Genomic DNA, 23,798 nt, shown 5'->3' with positions numbered 1-23,798 from the left:
GTCAAGAAGCAACAGTGAGAACTGGACACGGAACCACTGATTGGTTCAAAATTGGGAAAGGAGTCTGGCAAGGCTGTATACTGTCACCTTGCCTATTTAACTTATATGCAGAGCACAAGGTGAGAAAGGCAGGGCTAGATGAATCAAAAGTTGGAATTAAGATTGTTGGAAGAAATAACAACCTAAGATATGCAGATGATACCACTCTAATGGCAGAAAGTGAAGAGGAACTGAAGAGTCCCTTGTTGCGAGTGAAGAAGGAGAGTGCAAAGGTTGGGTTGAAACTAAACATTAAGAAAACCAAGATCATGGCATCCGTCCCTCTCAATTCCTGGCAAATAGATGGGGAAGAAATGGAGGTAGTGACAGATTTTATTTTCCTGGGCTCCAAGATCACTGCAGATGAGGACTGTAGCCAAGAAATTAAAAGACGCTTGCTCCTCGGGAGGAAAGCCATGGCAAATCTAGACAGCACACTAAAAAGCAGAGACATCACCCTGTCAACAAAAGTGTGTATAGTCAAGGCTATGGTCTTCCCAGTTGCAATGTATGGCACTGAAATTTGGACCATAAAAAAGGCTGAGCGCCAAAGAATTGAGGCCTTTGAACTCTGGTGCTGGAGAAGACTCCTGCGAGTCCCTTGGACTGCAAGGCGATCAAACCGGTCAGTCCTAGAGGAGATCAACCCTGACTGCTCTTTAGAAGGCAAGATCCTGAAGCTAAAACTCAAATACTTTGGCCACCTAATAAGAAGGAAGGACTCACTGGAGAAGAGCCTAATGCTGGGAAAGATTGAGAGCAATAGAAGAAGGGGATGACAGAGAATGAGGTGGCTGGATGGAGTTACTGAAGCAGTAGGCGTGAGCTTAAATGGACTCCAGAAGATGGTAGAGGACAGGAAAGCCTGGAGGCACGTTGTCCATAGGGTCGCAATGGGTCGGACACGAGTTTGCAACTAACAACAAAAAAATTAAATAAGTTAAGATACAGGTTGTCATATTATTTTTATCAAAAATTGAATATGAATTTGTTTTCCAAGTTGCTAAAATATAAACAGAATCCTCCCAGCTCATCGTTTCATCTTTAAAACTATCCCAATTGTTTTAATCAATTAACCCCTGGACTTCAACTCACAGAATTCACCAGCCAATGTTGTTGCTTGGGAATTCTAGGCTTGCTCACAGCTCAGTCCTTCCAAAGTCGGTAAAATGAGGACTCAGACTTTTGGTGACAATATACTGACACTGTAAAGCACTATGGAGCCTTATTGCTATTATGATTTAATTGATAACATACAGTACTTAATTTGTTACATTCTAGCACCAGATGATAATAATTCATCTATAAAAAATAAACAGGCAAAAGTCAAGTAATTAAGTCACTAATAAAAAGTGAATTTGCATATTTTTTTAGACAGGGCTTAAATGAAACTGTGATATTTTTAAGTGTACAAAGTTATCTTCTAATACCTAAAAATAACTTACTTCTAGTTCCTTCCCAGGAGAAAGTTGACTGACATGGATTGATCCACTTGAGTTATGAAAAATCTTCACAGGACATTTAGCTTCATTTTGAACCAACTCCTGATATTGGTTCACTACTCTATAACATAAGTAACATGTATTTCATGAAATTGCAGAAATTCTACCTAGATAATGAACAATAACAGAGTTCTGCTTATTTTTATATTTCTGCTATTAATTTCTATATATTCATAATGAAAGCAGTGTATTTAAGATAAAATGCTTACTAAAAGTATTCCCTGTGAAAGATATTCTACTTTTCTACACAATCGTATTTTAGGAACAAATTCTAATTTATCACTTTTCTTTATTCTGAGTTCAGTGTTTGAGTGGATTCCAAGAATAGCTCCTAAGTTTCTGTTGTTATTATATAATGGCAAGAAAAGCATGGATAACAAATGAAAGTAATTAAGAAATAGGCAGTTTGAAATACAAAATGTGTAATTTAATCAATAAAAAGATTATACCTATCTTTTAGAACTACACTGCAGTTCTTTTGCTAAATTTTCTGCAAAACATTCCATACCACACTAGTGGACAACATACTAACATTTAACCCCAACATTGGGTGTTAACTCCAGAGCAAAACACAGAATAAGAGACACACTATCCTATTCTGAGGATGTATGCATTTGATGGGTGAGAAAGGTATATTCCTACTACACAAAGATCATTTCCAAGGAAAAGAACAAAGAAAACATAAGGCCAATCTGGGGAATTTTTGCAAGAGCAAAGCCTAGCTCCTGTAGAAGCATGCAAATAATAACCAGATACTTACCTTTCTGCTTCTGACTTTGAGCCAATAAGAAAACTGTAAACAATATAATACACTAATTAAAGTTAAGTAAATATACAATATAGATTATATATGCCACATCAATTAAGCTGAACATACATGACGTTTGTGTCAATGCTACAAACATTGCATGTTTGAATCACTGAAGGGGGAGGGGAATGTTAACCTGGATATTTTGATAAGATAAGGGATGGCACACTTCAGAGGGAAGCGAAACTTCGTATGTTAAACTAATTGGAGAATGTGATTCATGACGTGTAATTAAGGGAGGGAATTGGGTATGATATGATGTGTTCAGGGAAGGAGAATTCAGATTCTGGCATCCATCCATGAGTGCCGATGCTTCATTTTCATTATTATAGACTTTTTAGAATAAACAAGCATGGAATGTTCTTTGATCTGTCTTGTTAGTTGGAAACATGACAGTTTGCTTAACACGGAAGCCCAACTTCAAGCAGTTGGGTTGGGGGCAGCATGTCAGAACCTGACACTCTACAGTATATGCATTGGGGTTTCTGTTTCTTTTTGGGTTCTGCCAATCTTCTCGGTGGGGGAAGGGGAGCTCAGGGCTGCTACAGTGTATTTCCTTTGCTTTGTTCCTTGCTCTATCCTCTTTGATGTTTCTTTTGTGGGTTGAGAATGGAATGTGCCTCTGGCCATCTGCCTTATCTCTGGACCCCAAGAAAAAGTGTGGAGACCTAACAACTATGGAAGCGGTGCCTTATCGTTCCATTACCACAACATTTTCACACCTGTGGAGTGGCCTGTTTGAATTGTCTGGAGGGACAGTTGGGGTGGAGTTTTCATTGTCTCTTTTAAACTATTGATTCATGCGTGAAATTCTCAGATCCTGCCTTCTACTACTGCTGTTAACACCTTCCAATAAAAGTTTCTTTTGGAATGATTTTCGTTTCAAGAGTTCTGCTTTCTTGGGAGGTTTAATTGAGGCAGGTCCTTACACAAGGAATAATGGATTTTAGTTATTGTAAAGCAGATTCCAATTCAATGCTAGAAAGAGGGTCATAATAGTAAATGCTGTCCAATCAAGGTATGAATTAATCGGGAAGATGGTAGATTCCAAATTTATGCATATGTTCAAGGCAGACATCAATTTGTGCTGCTTTAAATTGGATTTCAGTACTGATGTGGTGTTGAGCTTGGTGACTTAAATAGTTCCTTCCAACTCTATAATTCCACTATTCTGTGATACTATATAAATGCAAATACTAGCAAGTATATTGATATGCATGCACACAACATCTCATCTTTTGTGATCCACAAGGTGAAAAAGATATCCACTCCTGCAGTAAAACACTGTGGTTTAATGAAATGGAAGCAATCTTTATTCTAGAAGGCAATATGTGAGATCAAGGTCACCTAAGTTCATTCAACTAATCATATACTTTATTGGTATTCATACACAAACTTTAATATATTATTATGTCCAATATTGTCAATGTTTACATTGGATTTTTTTCAATAGTCTACACAGGAATAGAGATACTCCACATTTTACAAGTCCTTTCTTTACCTGCTAGACATGCAAAGTTCTTTCAGCTCATATCAGCAAAACATGGTCTAAAGTTAACATCAATGCTTTTCTCTAAAACAGAAAGATTAATGTCACTTACTGTGATGGACTTTCATTATCCTCATCATTCTTAAGAGTTTGTATTTTACCATAGTACAATGGATTTCCAAGTGACTGAAAAATTGTCAATTTTGTTTTCTGAAAATGATTGCCATTTTCACATTCAAAGACATAATCATCTTTCATTTCCTATCAAATAGAAAAAACATTTATAAAAGCTATTAAACAACATATTTATGACATGCTTAGTCTGTTATACAGTTGTACAGAGAACAGCAAACTCTGGGATTCTTGAGAATACAAGAATCTTCATAAACTCTACTTAGGTAAGGTAAGGTAAAGGTAAGGTTCCCCCGCACATGCGTGCTAGTCGTTTCCAACTCTAGGGGCCGGTGCTCATCTCCGTTTCATAGCCGAAGAGCCAGCGCTTGTCCGAGGACGTCTCCGTGGTCATGTGGCCGGCATGACTAGACGCCAAAGGCGCACGGAACGCTGTTACCTTCCCACCGTAGTGGTCCCTATTTTTCTACTTGCATTTTTACGTGCTTTCGAACTGCTAGGTGGGCAGAAGCTGGGACGAGTAACAGGCGCTCACTCTGCTACGCGGCACTCGGGATTCGACCCGCCAAACTGCCGAACTTCCGATCGACAAGCTCAGCGTCCTAACCCACTGAGCCACCGCGTCCCTAAACTCTACTTAGACATGTTTAATTTGGTAATGGATAAGATTACTGTGTTATGTAAAAAAAGTAAATCAAACATCCTATTATGTATGTATCCTCTTATGTCCCCCTCCAAGATAACCTCATCCCACACTATGTAGGGCTTTAAAGATGACAACCAGGACCTTGAATTGAACTTGGAAGCAAATAAACAATGATTGTAGTTCCCTCAAGAGAGATGACACATGCACAAACCTAGACCTGCACAAAACCATAAGGGCCACCATATTTTAAACCAATTGAACCTTCCAGACACTTTTTAAGGGTAGCCCCAGGTAGAGCACATTACAGTCATCCAAACAGAGAGTCTCCCTATTCAGAAAAGGGAATAACTGGTCACAAAATGAAGTTGAGCAAAGGGTCTCCTAGTCACAGTTGCCACCTGCTCTTTGAACAAGAGCCATGAGTCCTGGAGGACCCCCAGATTATACATGGGGTCTATCTGGCATAGTGCAATTCTTACATCCCAACAGAGAAGGCAGTTGTTTCTTCTGTTGAAGTGCAAATGTTAAATTTTAATCTAGATCATTCTAATTCTACCAGTATCTTGTTCAACAAACCCATCCTCGCTATGCTGCTGGATTTTCAAGTTGAATACTTGTAAGTAGTGATTGCTTGGATAGGATTTCATCTTTTATATAAGGTAAGCTAATAATTTCAACACACTAATTCTTTTTATATTTATAAGCAGGGCTTTTTTTCTCATAGAACGCTCAGAACGGAGTTCCGGCACCTTTTTTGGATGGAACCTTGTAGGGTAGGCAAGGCAGGTTGTGTGACATGTGTGAGTTCCGGCACCTTTTTCTTTTACAAAAAAAGCCCTGTTTATAAGTGTTTCTGTACTAATATTAATGACTGAAATCAAAAGGGTATATCTTTGATTTGTCCATAAATATATTGTTTTTAAAATAAGAGACTTCCACTACCCTTCGTAGCTCTAGCCAACACAGAATTATCAGCAAACAACTAGCCAAGAACAAAAATATTCAAATTGACAGTTGGTCACAGCCAAATATTTCAAAGTACTAAGATGTCAGCTTACTCCTTTTTAACAGAATAGCAGAGTTGGAAGGGTCCTTGGAGGTTTTCTAGTCCAACCCTCTGCTCAGGCAGGAAATCCCTTCTCTATATTTTGGGAAACAAAGTTGTCTGCTAGGTTTGTCAGGAACCTATTTGATCTTCCACTTGGTGCAGTTTTTCTCTCCCAGTTGATGTCCCATTATTATTGTGATGTGCTTCCTACATACCTTAGTTAACTGGCTAGCAAAAAGTTCATCTATTTCCTGTTTGATTATATACCTATGGCAATGTCATTCCCCCCCCCCTTTTATATGATCCAAATGCATTCAAGAGAGTTTTCATCATTGTACTCTATTTCTGTATAGATAATACCCATGTAAAAAAAATTTTGCCTCCAAAACAGGCACCAGGTCTTATTTTCGGGGGTGGTGGTGGTTTTTTTTATACTTCACCTCCAGCACTGACAGCCCCGCCTAACCAGTCCACTTCTACTGCGACCAAAGGAGCAGCTTCATTCTGCAGCTGCATTCCAGCCTGCATTTTACAGTCAGGCCTTCCCAGAAGGCCTCTGCAGACAACTACCAAGCTATGGATTCAATCCATAGCTCAGTTCTCACCCGCAAAGGTCTCTTGCAGAACTGAGCTATGGGTTGAATCCATAGCTTGGTTCTCGGCTGCAGAAAGGCCTGTGACTGAGAAATGCAGGCCTGGCTGCAGAAGAAGTGGGCCGGCGAGGAGACCTGGCTGCAAGGTAAGTGGGTGCAGAGCATGTGGGGCAGCTCCACACACATATCCCCACCCTAACTTGATTTTTAGGTATGTGCCTCACCCCAAAACTAGGGCGCATTATTGGGGGTAGGGCTTATATTAGGCCCACCCCCAAAAATCAAGCTAGGACTTATTTTCAGGATAGGCCTTCTGGGGAAACACAGTAGTTATTTCTTATATAAAGTGCAACTCTATCTCCTCTTTTATTTGGTCTGTTTCTTTTAAATAATTTAAATATCTTTAGTTGTATATTCCATTTGTGGGTTTCAATCTATCAAGTTTCTGTAATGGCAACAATATAATATCTGCCCTCATGTACTTGAATTTTTAATTCCCCCTCTTTATACCTGATACTCTGAGCATTGGTGTATAGACATTTGAGTCCTTTTTGACTTACCCTATGTTTACTTTCTACATAACCTGTTTTGTATCTTGAGTTCCCCTACTTCCTTACCACCTGTCTGATTAGCGCACATGGTTTGGCACACTCTATCAAAAGCTTGATTTGCCTTGACAGCAAGATTTATATTCTTACCCGCACAATTATCTATGTTACAAGTACTTTTTTAAATTTTATTTTTATTTTTTATTGAAACATAAAGCTGTTAATTACAAAAGACAGGAATTGTCACTGTTGGACAACTGACTTTATTTTTTGACTGTACAGTATCTATAGTTCAGAGGCAATAGAATTCTGAACACAATAAACTGGTTTATTCTCACACTCAACAGCAGCTCCTACAAAATTACATTCTATTGCTAGGAAGTTGCATACTTGAAGAATTCACGAGATCAGTTTTCCCTTTTAATGAATAATTGAAAATGATCTTTAGAATTAGTCTCTAGTTGCCTAAATATAATCAGGAACAAATTATTCATTATACTGCATTTCCATTTTTTATAAAGAAATAGTTCTTGGAAATTAACTAAAAATATACTACCACTCACATGAATCGGCCAGACACTTGGTTGTGAGTCATCAGGTTTGATAGATTTTTCCACTTTAGCATATTTTTCCACCTTGAGAGATAAAAAAAAAACAAATTAAAGTGCATGTCAGAATCCATTTTTATTTCATTTCTAACTATCTCTTCTGTGCAAAACCCAAATCTCACCCTCCCCTGGATTCTGCCATTCCCAAGGAGGAGAGAGAACAAGCAGGGGGTTTTATTGCTTTCACTTCCTTCCTCAAATGTAAACTTTTGTTTATTCCGCCTGCCTGCTATCCATCACAATATAATCAATTACTCTCTCACTAGGCATATCCCTCTTATCTTGCCGGCAGCTAGGAAAGGGGGTGGAAAGTGAGGAATGAAAGCCTCCGGAATCTGGGTTGTTTCTCTGGATGGAATGTGAGGGGGTGGAAATGATCCTGCTACGAATGGACTGCTGTGTCTCTTGTCCCACGAGGGGCTTACCACTTGGAGCTTGCCTCATCCGGAACTGACCGAAAAAACTGAGGGATGGGGTTTGCTTGGGAACACCTTAAAAATATTGATCAGTGGGGGGATTCTTCAGATCCTGTCTATTATGCCTGCTATCTCCTATTTCTTAGTAAAAGTTCCTACTTGGAAAACTTTGTCTCCAAGAGTCCTTCTTTCTTAAGATGTGGGCTGAAGTGGGTTCTGACAGTGTAAATGAATAAAAGCAACACTTGAATAAGGTAAAGTTAATAAATTATGCTTAGTATTTTTAAAAAAATAGTATCATACTGGTTATTTAAAGACATCTAATCAACATAGTTCGATCTCCTCTGGAGCCTGACAGACATGTAGCCCTATTCTAGCTGGGCCTTTCAACCCAAAAGAGTATCTACCCTGGATTAACCAGTTGATTATGTATAACTCTAATGAGGATTTTTTAAAGTTACTTGTAATTAGATAGATTTTTAGAAATAGGAACAATAAAACATTCCCAGAAAAACTTTCACAACAAATTTACCAACATCATCAAAAGAATCCTTCATTTCTAAATTTTAAAAATATTCAATATTGACATCATCAAAATAATCCTTCATTTCTAAATATTAAAAATATTCAATATTTTAAATAACTACATAATTAGGCAATGTTTTTATTAGAACAAAATAGCAAGCAGGTTTAGGATTTCACTCAAACTCCTCCACTAGCTTGGATGACAGATGAAGGAAAGCTTGGTAAATCTGTAAACTTACATCTACTTCAAATGGTGCAGTCAAATAGCAGGGGTTCTGTTTCCACATATCAACACACTAAGGGGACAAAAATATATAAACAGCCATCAGGATAAATACATTTCACAAATGTATACTTTAAAAGATTCTTAAAATAAGCATACATTTCCAGCTTTGGAAATTTTGAGATCGTACTGTTGGCTTCCTCTCCTTTCCTTTCTTTTTTGTAAATAATCAAACAGCTTGAACTGTGGTGGAACGGTACTTTGAGACACCTCCTGCTGGTGATTCAGAGATGGCCTGGAATATCTCTTGAAACATCTATGAGATATTGCAAGATTAATATAAAGAAAACTAATATTATGGAACACATTTATACACACATTTATAACCATGATTTAATAAGGTAGTTGTAAGGCTGCTATGCAATTCCTTTTAAGTCAAGAAAAGTAAGTCAACTGCAAGCTTATATCTTCAATGTATAAAACATATTTGTATTTAATTTTATAAATATACATTGATTTTGTAAATCTATTTACAACTCCTTTTGTGTAGTGGTTGAGATACCAGGCTAGAAACCAGGTGACCATGAGTTCTAGTTCTGCCTTAAACACAAAAGTAGCTGGATGACTTTTGATCAGTCACTTTCTCTCAGTCCTAGAAAGGAGGCAATGGCAAGTGACTACTGAAAAACCTTGTCAAGAAAACTGAAGGGACTAGTCCAGGCAGTCTCCAAGAATTGGATACTACTGAACAGAAGAAAAAAACTTTTATTTACTAATATAAGTTTACAATTGTATTGGACTTCATCCAATTTTTCCCCTGAAATATATTTACATTCACTGTTCTAGGTTATTGTATAGGTATAGGCTTTAAAAGTTATCTAATTTGAATGTAATCCACTTTTTTCCTAGTATAAAATAAAGCAATTTTTTTTGCAAAGATCCTCTAAAGATGAATATTTTCCAGTACCGTTTCATTGGGTGAGTGCTCATTTTCTGCTTATTATACAAAAGCCGGTTTGCTGTGCATGTAACAGCAACTGATGGATCTAGACACAGAGGTTCTGCTGTTGCCAGTATAAGTTGACTTTCTAATAGAAGTTTGTCTTCCTAAAACACAAATTCAGAAGATTCTAAAAGGGCAATAATTGATTAATGCTACATTTATATGCACATTTTTACAAGTAAGTCCACTGAGGTCAATATATTTCATTTTCAATATTTATGTAGACAACAATTATTTCCATTCTTTTCAAATATGCTAGAGCAGTGATGGGGAAACTTTTTAGAGACCGAGTGCCCAAATTGCAACCCATGAGCTCAGCGGCCTCATGGCAGTCGTGCTGGGCAGCAGGTGGCAAATGGCTGGTTTTGGCATGACGCAGATGTTTGCCATCTCGCATATTGCTGCTGCAATGCGGCTCGGCCAAAGGTGGCCATTAAACAAGTGGGGTAGGTTTCCTCCCCACCCGCTGTACAGATTGCCCTGCCGTTGCTTCCTTTTCCCCCATGCGCTGTGCAGATCGCACCACCACCATCTCCCCACCCACCACAGATCGCCCTGCCGCCATTCCCCCACCCTCCGTGCAGATTGTGCTGCCGCCACTGGCCCCACACCCACCACGCGGATCGTGCTGAGTCCCTGCCACCCACCCACTGCATGGATCGCCCTGCCGCTGCCGTTCCCCCCACCCGCCACACGGATTGCACTGCCGCTGCTGCCCCAACCACATAGATTGCGCCACCGCTATTCCTCCCCACCCACCGCACAGATCACGATACCACTGTTCCCCCCGCCGCACAGATCGCCCTGCTGCTGCAATTTCCCCCAGCTGTGCAGATTGCGTTGCTGCTGCCACACCCACAGCGTACATCGTGCTGCCCCTCCCCCCCACAAACTGCATGGATTGTGCTGCCGCTGCCCCACCCACCGCATGGAATGCCGCTGCCACCCCCACCTGCCGCACGGACTGCCCTGGCGCCACCCCTCCACCCGCCGTGTGGATCACACAGCAGCCGACCCCCTGCTACATGGATCACGCTGCCGCCATTCCCCAACTGCCGTGCAGATTGCACGGCTGCTGCCATTACCCCGAACCACCACACGGATTGTACTGCCACCGCTGCCACTTAGAAAAGGCCTTTTCCAAGCTCTGGAGCTCGCTTCATGGCTGTGGGGCAATTTTGCAGCGTGCCAGCGGCCCAATCTAGGCTCCAGAGGCCTGGAAAATGCTTCTGCTGCACGGATCTAGGTCTGCAGAGCAATTTTGCGCTCTCCCCCACGGCCGATCCAGGTGGCAGAAGCATTTTCCAAGCCTCTGGAGCTCACATCCTTGGCTACGGGGTGATTTTGTGGCACACCAGTGGCCTGATTCGGGCTCCAGAGGCCTAAAAAATGCTTCTGCCGCCCAGATCGGCCAGGGCAAAATTGCTCTGCAGTCTTAGATGCGAGCTCCAGATGTAGGGCTGCAGAGCAATTTTGTACTCTCCCCCATGGCTGATCTGGGTGGCAGAAGCATTTTCCAGGCCTCTGGAGCCTGGATTGAGCCACTGGCATGCCACAAAATTGCCCCGCAGCCATGGATACGAGCTCCAGAGGCCTGGAAAATGCTTCTACCCACCAGATCAAGGGATACAGAGCAATTTTGCGGGGGGGCCCACGGCCGATCCAGGCAGCAGAAGTATCAACTCAATTTGCCATGCTTGGAGGAGGAATGCTGCCTATGACTCCAAGAACATCATCCCCACCGTCAAACATGGAGGTGGAAACATTATGCTTTGGAGGTGTTTTTCTGCTAAAGGGACAGGCCAACTTCACTGCATCAAAGGGACAATGGCGGGGCCATGTACTGTCAAATCTTGGGTGAGAACCTCCTTCCCTCAGCAAGGGCATTAAAAATGGGTCGTGAATGGTTATTCCAGCATGGCAATGAGCCAAAACACACAGCCAAGACAACAAGTCTCTCACTGTTAAAATAAACCTACTATTAAAATTACAGACTGATCATTTCTTTGTCAGTGGGCAAACGTACCAAATCAGCAGGATGTCAACGTTGTGACAATCCTAATTGAAGCCATTTTTCACTTTCTCTTTGTTGCCACTTAATTAGTTAGAAAAAGAAGGGGGGGTAGTTCTCAGTTAGCCAAAACAATTCACATGTAAGGGAACCAAGGTCGATGCTGATAACATTTTGGCAGGCTGGAGCAGCTGGGAGGAGTGCCCGCGTTTTCTAACAATTGGTGAATGTGATTTATGACAGCAATTTGGGGTGGGAAATGTAGCTTGCAACTCTGTAACCTAGGGGTGCTGTTATGTTGTAGCCAAATAAAAATGTTCTTTAAGGAAGAAATTATTGCCTTGAAGTTCTTTTAAATGGTCTCATCTATTGGAACCATGACACAGGGGATCAAATAATTTTTCCCCTCACTGTATATTTTTGGAAAATTGGTTCTTTTTTCTAACATGCTAGTTTTCATTATGGAAGAACATTCCATCATAGTCCAAAAGCTTGCTATTTGAACAGAATTTGCTCAGTGATTTACTGAATAAGCTAATACCGATCTTAAACCAGAAATATAGCTTGCACCAAAAATGTATCTTAGATCAGAAATTTCTGGACGACCAGCCTATAATATCACAAGGCTTATATAGCTTTGTTTGTACCTGTGTCCACTTGTGGTTGTCACTTGTAATGGAATGCACATCACAAATCAAGGTCTAGAAAAAAGGAGGGTAACCATTTATTATGAAATACTGACATAAATAAAAATTCATCAAAGCTGCAGCAATGGCAGTTCTTGAAAGCATGAAGAGTTTACCTGCATTGTTGGGTGCAAAAGAATGTGCTTGCTTTGATATGTTGGAGATTTTAGATTGCCAGACTGTCTATAGTCACGTATTTCTGTTATGACACACCCACAATGGAAAATATTAATCTGTTTAAAAATAAACATAAATAAAATTACACAATTATGTTTTTTTCTATATACTTGGTTTAGGTTAGTCTAAAGAAAAGAAGAAATAGGGGGGACATGACAGCAGTGTTCCAATATTTGAGGGGCTGCCACAAAGAAGATGGGGTCACATTATGCTCCAGACGGCAGGACAAGAAACAATGGTTGGAAACTGATCAAGGAGAGAAGCAATCTGGAATTAAGGAGAAACTTCCTGGCAGTGAGAACGATTAGCCAGTGAAATAGCTTGCCCGAAGAAATCATGGGCACTCCATCACTGGAGATTTTTAAAAAGAGGCTAGACAATCACTCATCTGAGATGGAATAGATTCTCCTGCTTGAGCAGGGGGCTGGACTAGAATAGGGCTTTTAAACTGGTGGTACACGTATCACTTGTGGTACATTAACACATGGCAGGTGGTACGCAGCCCTGCCTAGCCAAGTGTAGTGGGGGAAGGAAAGCGCCAGCACAGGCAAGGACTTACTTTGAGAGTCCTCCGGAGCTGCAGAGTGGCTGGGGCGAGGCAAAGGCCCCAGGCTCACTTCTGGCTTACCCTCCCCCATGAGAAAGGAGGAGGACGAGGGGGGTGGAGACAGGAGAGGCTATAAAAGGAGGCAGTTTGGGTGGGAGAGGGAGAGAGAGAGAAAAAAAGAAGCCGCCTTGGGAGGAGGTGAAGTCAGCTCTAGCTGCACCGAAGGGAAAGAAGGAGTAGTGGGGGGGGGAGGAGAAGAGATCAAGCAGGCCAAGCAGACCGGCCATGAGCTGATCTACAACTTCTGTGGCAGCCACCTGTGCTGGCAGCAACAAACAGGCAAGAAATGCAGCAGAAGAGGTCGCTCTCCATGAGGAATGAAGAAAGGCAGTATCAGCTGGAGGTGAGACACAGAGGGAGGGAGGGAGGGAGATGGAGAGTGGAAGGATTCTTTTGTGCTTTTGTGACTTTGAAGTTCTGGGATTTGTGCAATGTAAGCTTTGTGTTCTTAAGGAGTATTTGGCAATTTTATTTGGCTGATGTCTTGTGTTAGATTCTATTGCTCTGCTATTGTTAGCTGTAAGTTTTGCTGCAATGGATTTGGTACTCCCATCTCTTTAAGAACTTGCCACAGTTTGTTGTGATCCACACAATGAAATGCTTTAGCATAGTCAGTGAAGCAGAAGTAGATGTTTTTCTGGAACTCTCTAGCTTTCTCCATGATCTAGTGTATGTTGGCAATTTGATCTCTAGTTCCTCTGCCTCTTTGGAATCCTGCCTGTACTTCTGGTAGTTCTCGATCCACATACTGCTGAAGTCTAGCTTGTAGGATTTTAAGCATAACTTTACTAGCATGTGAAATGAGTACAATGGTGCGATAGTTTGAACATTCTTTGGCACTGCCTTTCTTTGGAATTGGAATGTAAACTAATCTTTTCCAATCCTGTGGCCACTTTTGAGTTTTCCAAATTTGCTGGCAAATTGAGTGTAGCACTTTTACTACATCTTTTAAGATTATGAATAGCTCAGCTGGAATACTGTCACCTCCACTAGCTTTGTTGTTGCTCAGCTTTCCTAAGGCACACTTCACTTCACATACTAGGATGTCTGGCTCGAGGTCAGTGACCACCTCATTGTGGTCTATTCTATTCTATTCTATTCTATTCTATTCTATTCTATTCTATTCTATTCTATTCGTCTAATGTAGTGTTTGGTATCTGAGCAACATTTTCCTACTGTCAAGACTGATTTGCCCTTTCACCTACATTTTCTCCCTCACTCATGGTTTGACAAAAACAGAGTAAAGATTGTGGAATGGAATGTAAAGGTCGGAGGGATGGTAATCTAGGCAACCGAGGCATCTTTCAGAGCCTGCAAGAATGCCAAGATCACTAACACAGGTGCTCAATGGAGAAGTGGACTTTTCCCATAACAAGAAGAAGCATTACTATTGAACAATGTGAACACCTGGTGGGTGGGGGCAAGGGAATCTATTGTTTAATTAAGTAAGCTTTCACACAGGAAAACCAGAGCTGTTTTTGCTTCTTCTGTGCCAAAGTAAATTTTCAGTAAAGTATTATACTCTTGGTAAAATCATTCCTAGGAGTTTCTTTTTCTGGAAATGTCAACTAGACATTTGACACCTACAGCCAAATTTATTGCTGTATCAACTTTTGTATCAGCTTTAAGAAGAGGTATGTTTCTTGTTTCTACCTGGCTTAGGTAGAAATTTCTCTCAGAGTAATTGAACAGTATTGACAGTATTGACCATGAAAAAATTGTAATCAGGACACAATGACAACATTTCAGGCCAAAATGTCTTTCAGTATCTTTATGGCCACTTCCTAGCAATATCCAGAAGTTTTTCCTTCTTATATGTAATATTATTTCCCATTTGGATATATTTCACACTGTATTGGCCTATTATGTTAAAAATATATAAATATAATATATAAATAAATAATGAAACAATGAAGTATGTGTTAGCTGCATATGAATAACTCTAAGATGTGTACCCTCTTCATCAACCAAAAGTCACTTAAGATGAGTGATATACTTCATACTTTCTAATCATATCTAAGAAAAATGAGACCAAGAAGAATTAGCCAGAACTGCAAATATCACAGTACCATGGGAAAATTCTTGATTACAGCTACTTCCTTTATCATAAGGCATCAAAACATATTTTTCTTCTTTTAGATCAGACATGTCAAACACAAGGCCCGGGGGTCGGATCCGGCCCGCGAAGTGGTTTCATGCGGCCCGCGAAGCCATCCTGGAAACAGTGAGGGAACGGCCCCCACTGCCTTGGCCCTGGCCCAGAGACCCTCCTTCTGCCAGAGACCCTCAGATCTGCCCCACTCCTGCCCAGGACCCCACAGGCACCCTTGATGCGAACGATGTAGAGCTGGCCACGCCCACCCAGTAGGCCATACGCACTCTAGCCACGCCCACCCTGGCCATACCCACCCGGCCCCCTGAGGGCAACCGCAATGCTGATGCGGCCCTCAATGAAATTGAGTTTGACACCCCTGTTTTAGATCTTCATTGCAATGTGTGAGAGGCTAGAGCCTAGACAGTCAGTTGTCTGAGATGGTATAGGTTCTCCTGCTTGAGCAGGGGGCTGGACTAGAAGACCTCCAAGGTCCCTTCCAATTCTATTCTATTCTATTCTATTCTATTCTATTCTATTCTATTCTATTCTATTCTATTCTATTATTCTATTCTATTCTATTCTATTCTATTCTATTCTATTCTATTCTATTCTATTCTATTCTATTCCGTACCGTACCATTCCATTCATAAGCGATTTTGAAGTTTGATTATATTTAAGCAGAACCAAAATGATTATTACATCTTACGATCAATTGTTAAATGTGTCTTCTATCAATACATCAGCAAGAATAAAGATGGTACCAAGTGATATAAAAGTGATATATTTGCTTTTATTGTTTTTTTAGACAATCTCAAAGTTCTAAATCATATACTAAGGATCAGTTATAGTAAAATTATGACATGAACTTTGAAACATATGACAAACAATATTTCAAAACAAATTCCTTTCTAATATTTAATTTGGAAATGCCTTAGAAAAAGGAGCTAAGTAGGGGGAACATAAGGAACTAAGTCTTAGTACACTGATAATCTATTTTTGTTTTGCTTTGTTTTGTCATTGAACTTATATAACTATAACCATACTCACTGAGGCATTACACAAAGCATTGTTCAAATCATGGTTTCTCACTGAATCAGAAATCATAGCTTATCAAGTTAAACATTATATTAATCATGTTTGCCTTAGCTGTGTTTTGATGTGAACTCTAAAATAAGTCTGTGAAAATAAGTAGATTAATGTAATGTTGCTAGTAATATTACCAGCAATTTAAATAATAAAGGCTAAAGCCACTATAGAAATCTAAGTAACATTTTTTGCTATATGGAGCCTAAGATGGTGAATTACAGCCTTAATTTTACAAAGATACAAACACATTCATTTGTGCCTATATGTACACACAAACATTCATACTCTTACATACTGTATATAGATATATGTACACAATTATGTACTCAGGGACATTTCTCTTTTTACTGCCTCTCCAGACTAGGATTTCTATCTTGCTACAACTAACAGTAATCTTCTCCTGTTTAACTGCTTGTTAATTGGCTTGCAACATGGAACAATTGGTGGGGTTGCAAGTTATCTAAATTTACTCTGTTCAGTTTTGTCTATTAACAGCTATCACTCTTATTATACAAACTGCCTATATAGTGGTATCTGTGTATATCCCAACTGACTCTATCATACATGCATAAGTAGTGTTGCTACTATATCCCATCAAAAATACATTAACAATTCCACAATCATGCAAATTCTTTTCAAACCTGAGATTTTTCAAGGAGGTCAACTAGAATAGGGGGCAGCTCCTCAGCATCCAAATATTCAAGTAATTCTCCCTCTTCATAAGGAAGCCGAATGGTTTCTGAATCTGCATTTAAAACAGAATAAAGCTCAGCAAGAATGTCAACGCTGCAAACATTGGATGTTTTTGCTCTGACAATATAAGAGGCAGCCTTTTTCTTTAAACTGTTTTGCTCTGAATAAAATGAAGGTGGGGGGACGAGAATGCTAATCCAGTTGTTTAACTAAAATAAGGAATTTTATTTATTTATTTATTTAGTTATATTTATATACCGCCCTATTCCTTGAGGACTCAGGGCGGTTTACAGGGAATTAAAAATCCAAAATACAAAAATTAAGAACAAATTAAAAAGTATTAAATTAACCCTGTAGTCAGTTAAAAAGAACCCCAAATTAAAAATTCTTCCTCAGTCTGGGCCCGAGAGCTGAAAAAGCCAGGTCTTCAGGCCCCGGCGGAATGATCGGAGGTCGGGGGCAGTCCTCAGCTCCACCGGCAGCTGGTTCCAGAGGGCAGGCGCTCCCACTGAGAAGGCCCTATCCCTGGGTGTCACCCGCCGGCAATCTCTCACCGGCGGAACCCTGAGCAGACCCTCCCTGTGGGAGCGCACTGGGCGAAGGGCGTTTGATGCCGGCAGCAGATGTTCCCTCAAATATCCCGGACCCAGGCCATGTAGGGCTTTATAGGTGATAACCAGCACCTTGAATTTCACCCGGAGGGCAACCGGAAGCCAATGCAGCTCGCGGAGTAGAGGTGTTACATGGGAGTATCGGGAAACCCCCATTACAACTCGCGCGGCCGCATTCTGCACCAGTTGAAGCCTCCGAGTGGTCTTCAAGGGCAGCCCCATGTAGAGAGCGTTACAGTAGTCCAAACGGGAGGTCACAAGCGCATGAGTGACTGTGCGTAGGGCGTCTCGGTCCAGATAGGGACGCAACTGGCGCACCAGGCGAACCTGTGCAAAAGCCCCCCTGGTCACGGCTCCTATGTGATCTTCAAAATTGAGCCGTGAATCCAGGAGGACGCCCAAGTTGCGAGCCCTATCAACGGGGGGTAACACGTGCTAGATAACAGAAGTGAAGCTTGCATTTTAAACTAATTGGAGAATGTGATTTATGACGTCCAAATTAAGGGAGGGAATTGTGTTTGATAGGATGTGTTTGATACAATGTGTTCAGGGGAGGACAATTCAGATTTTGGCAACCATTCATGAGTGCCGATGCTTCATTCTCATTATTATACTTTTTAGGATAAACAATGCCTGAATGTTCTTCGAACTGTCTCTTTAGTCGGAACCATGACATCATGCCAAAATCACCTTTCTTTTCAAACAACCTGGGGGTCCTGAGCCCCAGCCACTGTCTCTAGCCTTGAGAGAAGCTGGCAAAGATTCAGTGAAAAATCTTCATCATGGGAAAAGAGAAACTGCTTGAAAACAGTGACCTGGCAGCTACTGACACTTCAGAGGAGGAAGCAACAGACAACATGCTGTGGGAAGATGAGTTTGTGCAGGTCTCCCAGTTGTGAGGAGAACCCAAACAGTTAGGAGAGCTTATCTGGTTGTCAAGCTGGAACCACTCCAGCGGAGACTCGATGCCTCGAGACTGCCCTGCCAAAGACTTCAAAAGCAGACCGGTGGAGAGCTACCCAATCGTCTGCCACTGAATGTTCGGGTGAGTCACTGGAAAGATTTGAAAAGCTACAGATAAGAAGCAGAAATCAACTCCTACTGAGAGGAGCCTACAGCGCCTCCATTGCAGATCAGACAGCCTTCCAGACCCTGTCTTCCCCTGCCAGGGTCTCCAACCCTACAGAGAGAACCCTAGTCTGAGGCCTTTGCAGCAATGAGGAGTTTGGCAGCCCCCACAGGTAGACAGTCAGCAACCTCTGAGTTTGCCACAGCTAACACAGGCCTTGCAACCTCACACTGATTCAACAGATGTGGCAGGACAATTTAGGTCACCAACTGAACAAGCACACATGGCTGCCTCACCGCCACCAGGTGAACCAACCATCCCCAATGAGTACTGGGACCTGGAGGGGGCATTTAGTGAGAAAGAATGCAACACCGTGGCCCCTCACAGACCCAATGATTGTTCTATCGAACTGTTGCCAGGAGCCAAACTCCCATGACTGAGAATGTAAGCCATGTCCCTCCTTGAAATGGAGGAGATGCAATGATACCTGGATAAAACCTAGGGAGGGGGTTCATTCAACGAGCCAAGTCCACTATGGGAGCCCGTGTTGTTCAAGAAAAAAAAGATGGGTCTCTTCATCTCTGCATGGACTATAAAGGGCTTAACGCAGTGAGTGTGGAGAACAAATACCCCCTCCCCCTCCTGAAAGACTTGTTAACCCACCTAGCTAAGGGGAGTATTTTCACAAAATTGGACCTGAGAGAGGCACACTAACGGGTAAGAATAAAAGAGGGAGACGAGTGGAAAACTGCCTTTAATTGTCTCTTGGGAAGCTACCAATTCAAAGTCATGCCATTTAGACTGCAGGAGGCCCCATCCGTATTCATGCAGCTGATTAATGAGGTCCTACATGATCACTTATACAAAGGTGTTCTGGTGTATCTTGATGACATCTTGATATTCAGCACAAATATGACTGATCATATAAAGTTAGTGAGAGAACAGTTAAAGAAACTATTGAAGGCCAAGCTTTATGTCAAATTGTCAAAATGTGAATTTCACCAAACACGATTACATTATCTTGGCTATAGAATTTCCAATGAGGACATTGAAATGGACCCAGCCAAAGTGAAAAGACTCACAAACAGCTTCAGAGTTTTTTAGGTTTTGCTAACTTTTATCGTCAATTCATCTCCTCCTTTGCCAAGATTGCCCTACCCATTACAGAACTACTCAAAACAGGGAAAGGAGGAAGGAAGCCACAACCGGGCAAACCATCAGACGAGGAGCTGTCAAACAGCTTTTGAGAATTTAAAAAGACTATTTGCTGCTGAACCAGTCCTAAAGCATCCATGCCCGGGGAGCCCTTCGTAATTCAAGCTGACGCCAGCGATGTTGCAGTTGGAGCTATATTACTGCAAAAGAACAAAAATGGAGTCCTACAACCCTGCGGCTAAATCTCCAAAAAATTCACTGAAAGCAAGAGGAGATGGGCAATCTGGGAGGAGGCCTTCGCCATTAGGAGGAGCCTGTTAAACTGGCGACACTATTTAGAGGGGAGCAAGGTGCTATTTGAAGTATGGACAGATCACAAAATCCTAGAGGCACAGAAGACACCCCCCACAAACTGTCCCCAAAACAAATATGGTGGGCACAGTACTCTAATCGTTTCAACTTCATTCTAAAGTACATACTGGGAGAAAAAAAGTTCTTAGCTGATGTACTGTCCCGATTGCCCCAGTACAAAAGTGAACACAAAGAGGTCAACGAGGCAATTATCCCCAGTTCACAAACTACGGTACAACTCACACTTTGCAGAACCCCTAATTCTGATGACCCGGGAGCGAAAAAGATAAAATGAGAGCTCCTCACCGATCAATGGTTAAAAGATAATCAAACCTCCCTAAGATGCAGGGATGGTTTGGCATACAAGGGGGGGAAACTGTATCTACCTGAAGCCCTCCGTCTCAATGCTCTCAAACACAGCGATGATGTAAAACAGGCTGGACACTTCGGATATTTACACCTCATCCGCTGGCAATTTTGGTGGCCAGGGCTAAAATGAGATGTGGAAAACTATGTGAAGAGTTGTACCGTATGTGTCCCCATGAAAAGAACTCCAGGGAAACCCCCTGGGTTACTGCAGTCAGTGGCAGACGCTTCTCAACCATGGGAAGAAATAGCTATGGACTTTATTGTAGACCTACCCAAAAGTAGAGGAAATACTGTCATCTAGACTGTTTTCGAAGCAGGCTCATTTTATTGCCTGCAAAGGACTCCCATCTGCCCAATGACTGACTAAATTATTCCTGAAACATATCTACTGACTGCATGGCACTCCTAAGCGAATAATTTTGGATAGAGGAGTGCAGTTCACAGCGAAACTTTGGACGAGTTTCCTTAAATTAATTGGATCATCTCAAGGCTTATCATCTGCTTTTCATCCAGCTACCAATGGGGCTGCAGAATCCGCTAACAAAATGGTGGAGCAATATCTCAGATGCTATGTTTCCTACAAACAGACAAACTAGACTGACCCCCTCCCTTTCGCCGAGGTGGCTTACAATAATTCTGTTCACAGCAGCACCGGCTACATGCCTTTCAGAGTAGCCACAGGAAAAGAGTTCAGCCCAATACCTGAATACCCTCAGGTGCCCTCCGCTTCCCAGACACTTAATCAATGGATGACGGGGTGGGAAGAAGTTTGGAGAAACACGAAAACAGCGTTAAAAAAGACTTCCGAAACCTATAAAAAACAGGCTGATAAAAAGAGGGCTCCCTAAAGAACATTCCAAGTTGGGGAAAAGGTTTATCTGTCAACTAAATATTTACGTCTCAAATTACTCAGCAAGAAATTAGGACTAAAATTCTTAGGGCCTTTCCCCATCGTAAGGATCATCAACCCTGTCACATTAGAACTAAAACTCCCTAGGCTTTTAGGGAAAGTTCACCTTGTCTTCCATTGCAGCCAGCTGAAACCATTTCGGGACTCCACCTTGAGAGCTCCCAAGAAGGCACCCAGGCCCCTTGTAGTAGCGGGTCAGACACACTATGAAGTGAAAGGCATTCTTGACTCTAGAATTTTTAAAGGGAAATTGCAGTACCTAGTACAATGGAAGGGGTACTCGCTGTCTGAAGCTACTTGGGTGAAATCTAGCGATGTGAAGGCTGACCGACTCATCAAAAAGTTTCATGAAAGAAACCCCAACAAACCAAGAGATAATCCCTGGCATATGCTTTTGTTTATATTACAGGATCTATCCTTTTTGTAAAGAGGGCCGGATGTCAATGCTGCAAACATTGGATGTTTTTGCTCTGACAATATAAAGGGCAGCCTTTTTCTTTAAACTATTTTGTTCTGAATAAAATGAAGCTGGGGGGAGGAGAATGCTACCCCAGTTGTTTAAATAAGATAAGGAATGGCGCAGCAACAATCAGCTGTTTCGCGGTTTGGGAACCCCCCCTCAGGAGAAGAGGGGAGGGTGAGCATTCAGGTAGAGGTAGAGCTTCCCTAGACCCCCAGAATGATCAATCTGGGGGTCGAAGTGTGAGAGCTCCCTCGGAGCCTGAATTTAACTCCAGACTCAGGGACTCCTCTGTTTTAAGGCTTTAGAACAGAGCAGGACGCTGCAACCATCCCTGCATTCAATACTGAACTTTGGATTACTCGGACACAGGCAGAGCTGAGCAGGAGAATTTTGAAATAGCAAGTACATGATCTTTAACTCTGGGGTGCTACTTATTTTTCTTCCCCAAAGCTTAATTTAAAAGACAGGGAGGAAGATGGCGCCGAAATGATTTTTTAGAGAAAAAAGACCAAGGAGGAAGACAGAAAGTGGTCTTTTAAAGTTGTAAAAGACTCTTTTAAAAACATTTGAAGCTGATATAAGAGAGATTTAAAAGATTTGGAGACTTAAAAGGGAAGTAACAAAGTTGCAAACTGGGTTTCTAAGCTTAATCATGACTTTCATATAAGGATTGGGTGGAAAAGTGATAGTGAGAAACGAAAGTTAATGGGTGTTAAAATGGCTTCCAAACAACCCAGAGCTCCTGTTTCTAGAAGCGCGGGGGCATCACCAGTTCAACAACAATCTGCATTCCAGACCCTGATGCCATCCCCCGCAGTACCTCCACCAACATTAACATTAAAAGATTTACAACAGGCTTTAAAACTTCAATCTGAGCAAATGGCAGAGCTCATTAATGAGAAAAATAAGGAAATAAGTGAGGATATTTTACTGGCATTTCAGGGGTTGGCAGTTTGTATTGAGCATTTGGATGAACGCGTGGAAGAAGTTAACCAAAGTAATTTGATACTGGAAGCTAAAATGTGCGAAGCTGAGAATAAAATGGATAAGATTAATGATGAGGTGGTAATGATACAATATAGAGACATGGAGTTTGCCTTGAGGATAAGAGGTCTGAAAGAAAACCCACAAGAAAATCTGGAAGAGATACTTGCAAAGGCTGTGGCACCTATATTGGGTTGGCGAGCTGAAGATTTTATAAAGGAAATAGATAAAATATTTCGTGTCAACTCCTGGATTGCTAGACAAAGGAAACTACCAAGAGATGTGGTTGTTTATTTTACAAAGAGAACAATCAGAAATGCGATTACTCAAGTTTTTTTATCATAACAGATTTAAAGTGGCTGATCAAGAGGTCTTAATTTTGAAAGAAATTCCACCAAGTATTTTAAGAAAAAGGAAAGAGTTTGTTTTCTTGGCAGATGAATTAAAAAAATGACAGCTACAGTCCAGATGGGAGATACCAACTGGGATAGTGGTGAATTATGCAGGTACAAGATATCATCTTAATACAGTTCTGAAGGCACAAGATTTTTATTGTAATGTACTGAAAGCAGGTTCATCACCACCCCCAGAATTCAAAAGAGGAGAGGAAGAAGGAGCGCAAAAGGCACAAATGGAAGGCATACAGCAAGGTGAAGAAATCACCTCACTGACTGTAAAAGAAGTACAGCAAACTTTGGAAATTGCACAGTCCCTGGCACCACCAGAAGAACCAAGGGGTCAAAGAATGACACGGACTGCAACCAGACGAAAGGAACAACAACAACAAGAAGAACAACAGAAGCAGTATCTTAAAATCACAGCTCAAGATTCTACTAATAATGAAGCAGTGGGAGGAGCAAGACCAAAGAGACAGATACATATGGATTTGCAAGATACGCTCCGAAAGCTTCAAGTCACAAAAGATGGTGACAAAATTTCTAACATGGAATG

The 23,798-nt window shown here is 41.4% G+C and overlaps 2 protein-coding genes across 5 annotated transcripts in view; one reads left to right on the top strand and one right to left on the bottom strand.

Annotated features, from left to right (window-relative positions):
- Nucleotides 1-23,798, top strand: part of EXOSC8 (exosome component 8) — a 366,617-nt gene that overhangs the window by 85,557 nt on the left and 257,262 nt on the right. The window lies entirely within an intron of this gene.
- SUPT20H (SPT20 homolog, SAGA complex component) overlaps nucleotides 1-23,798 on the bottom strand; it is an 80,250-nt gene that overhangs the window by 48,537 nt on the left and 7,915 nt on the right. For all 4 annotated transcript variants that reach the window (XM_083354464.1, XM_083354463.1, XM_083354465.1 and 1 more), the window contains exons 7-16: nucleotides 16,884-16,987; nucleotides 12,394-12,510; nucleotides 12,239-12,292; nucleotides 9,545-9,684; nucleotides 8,737-8,893; nucleotides 8,594-8,650; nucleotides 7,369-7,440; nucleotides 3,951-4,099; nucleotides 2,302-2,334; nucleotides 1,485-1,602 (exon numbers count right to left, since the gene is read on the bottom strand). In XM_083354464.1, coding sequence (XP_083210590.1) covers nucleotides 1,485-1,602; nucleotides 2,302-2,334; nucleotides 3,951-4,099; nucleotides 7,369-7,440; nucleotides 8,594-8,650; nucleotides 8,737-8,893; nucleotides 9,545-9,684; nucleotides 12,239-12,292; nucleotides 12,394-12,510; nucleotides 16,884-16,987 — 1,001 coding nt within the window. The remainder of the gene's footprint in view (nucleotides 1-1,484; nucleotides 1,603-2,301; nucleotides 2,335-3,950; nucleotides 4,100-7,368; nucleotides 7,441-8,593; nucleotides 8,651-8,736; nucleotides 8,894-9,544; nucleotides 9,685-12,238; nucleotides 12,293-12,393; nucleotides 12,511-16,883; nucleotides 16,988-23,798) is intronic.

This window comes from Vipera ursinii (assembly GCF_947247035.1).
Source record: "Vipera ursinii genome assembly, chromosome: 2".
NCBI classification, from domain to species: Eukaryota; Metazoa; Chordata; class Lepidosauria; order Squamata; family Viperidae; genus Vipera; species Vipera ursinii.
Note: the sequence above shows the minus strand (reverse complement) of the source record. Positions and strands in the feature narration are given on the sequence as shown.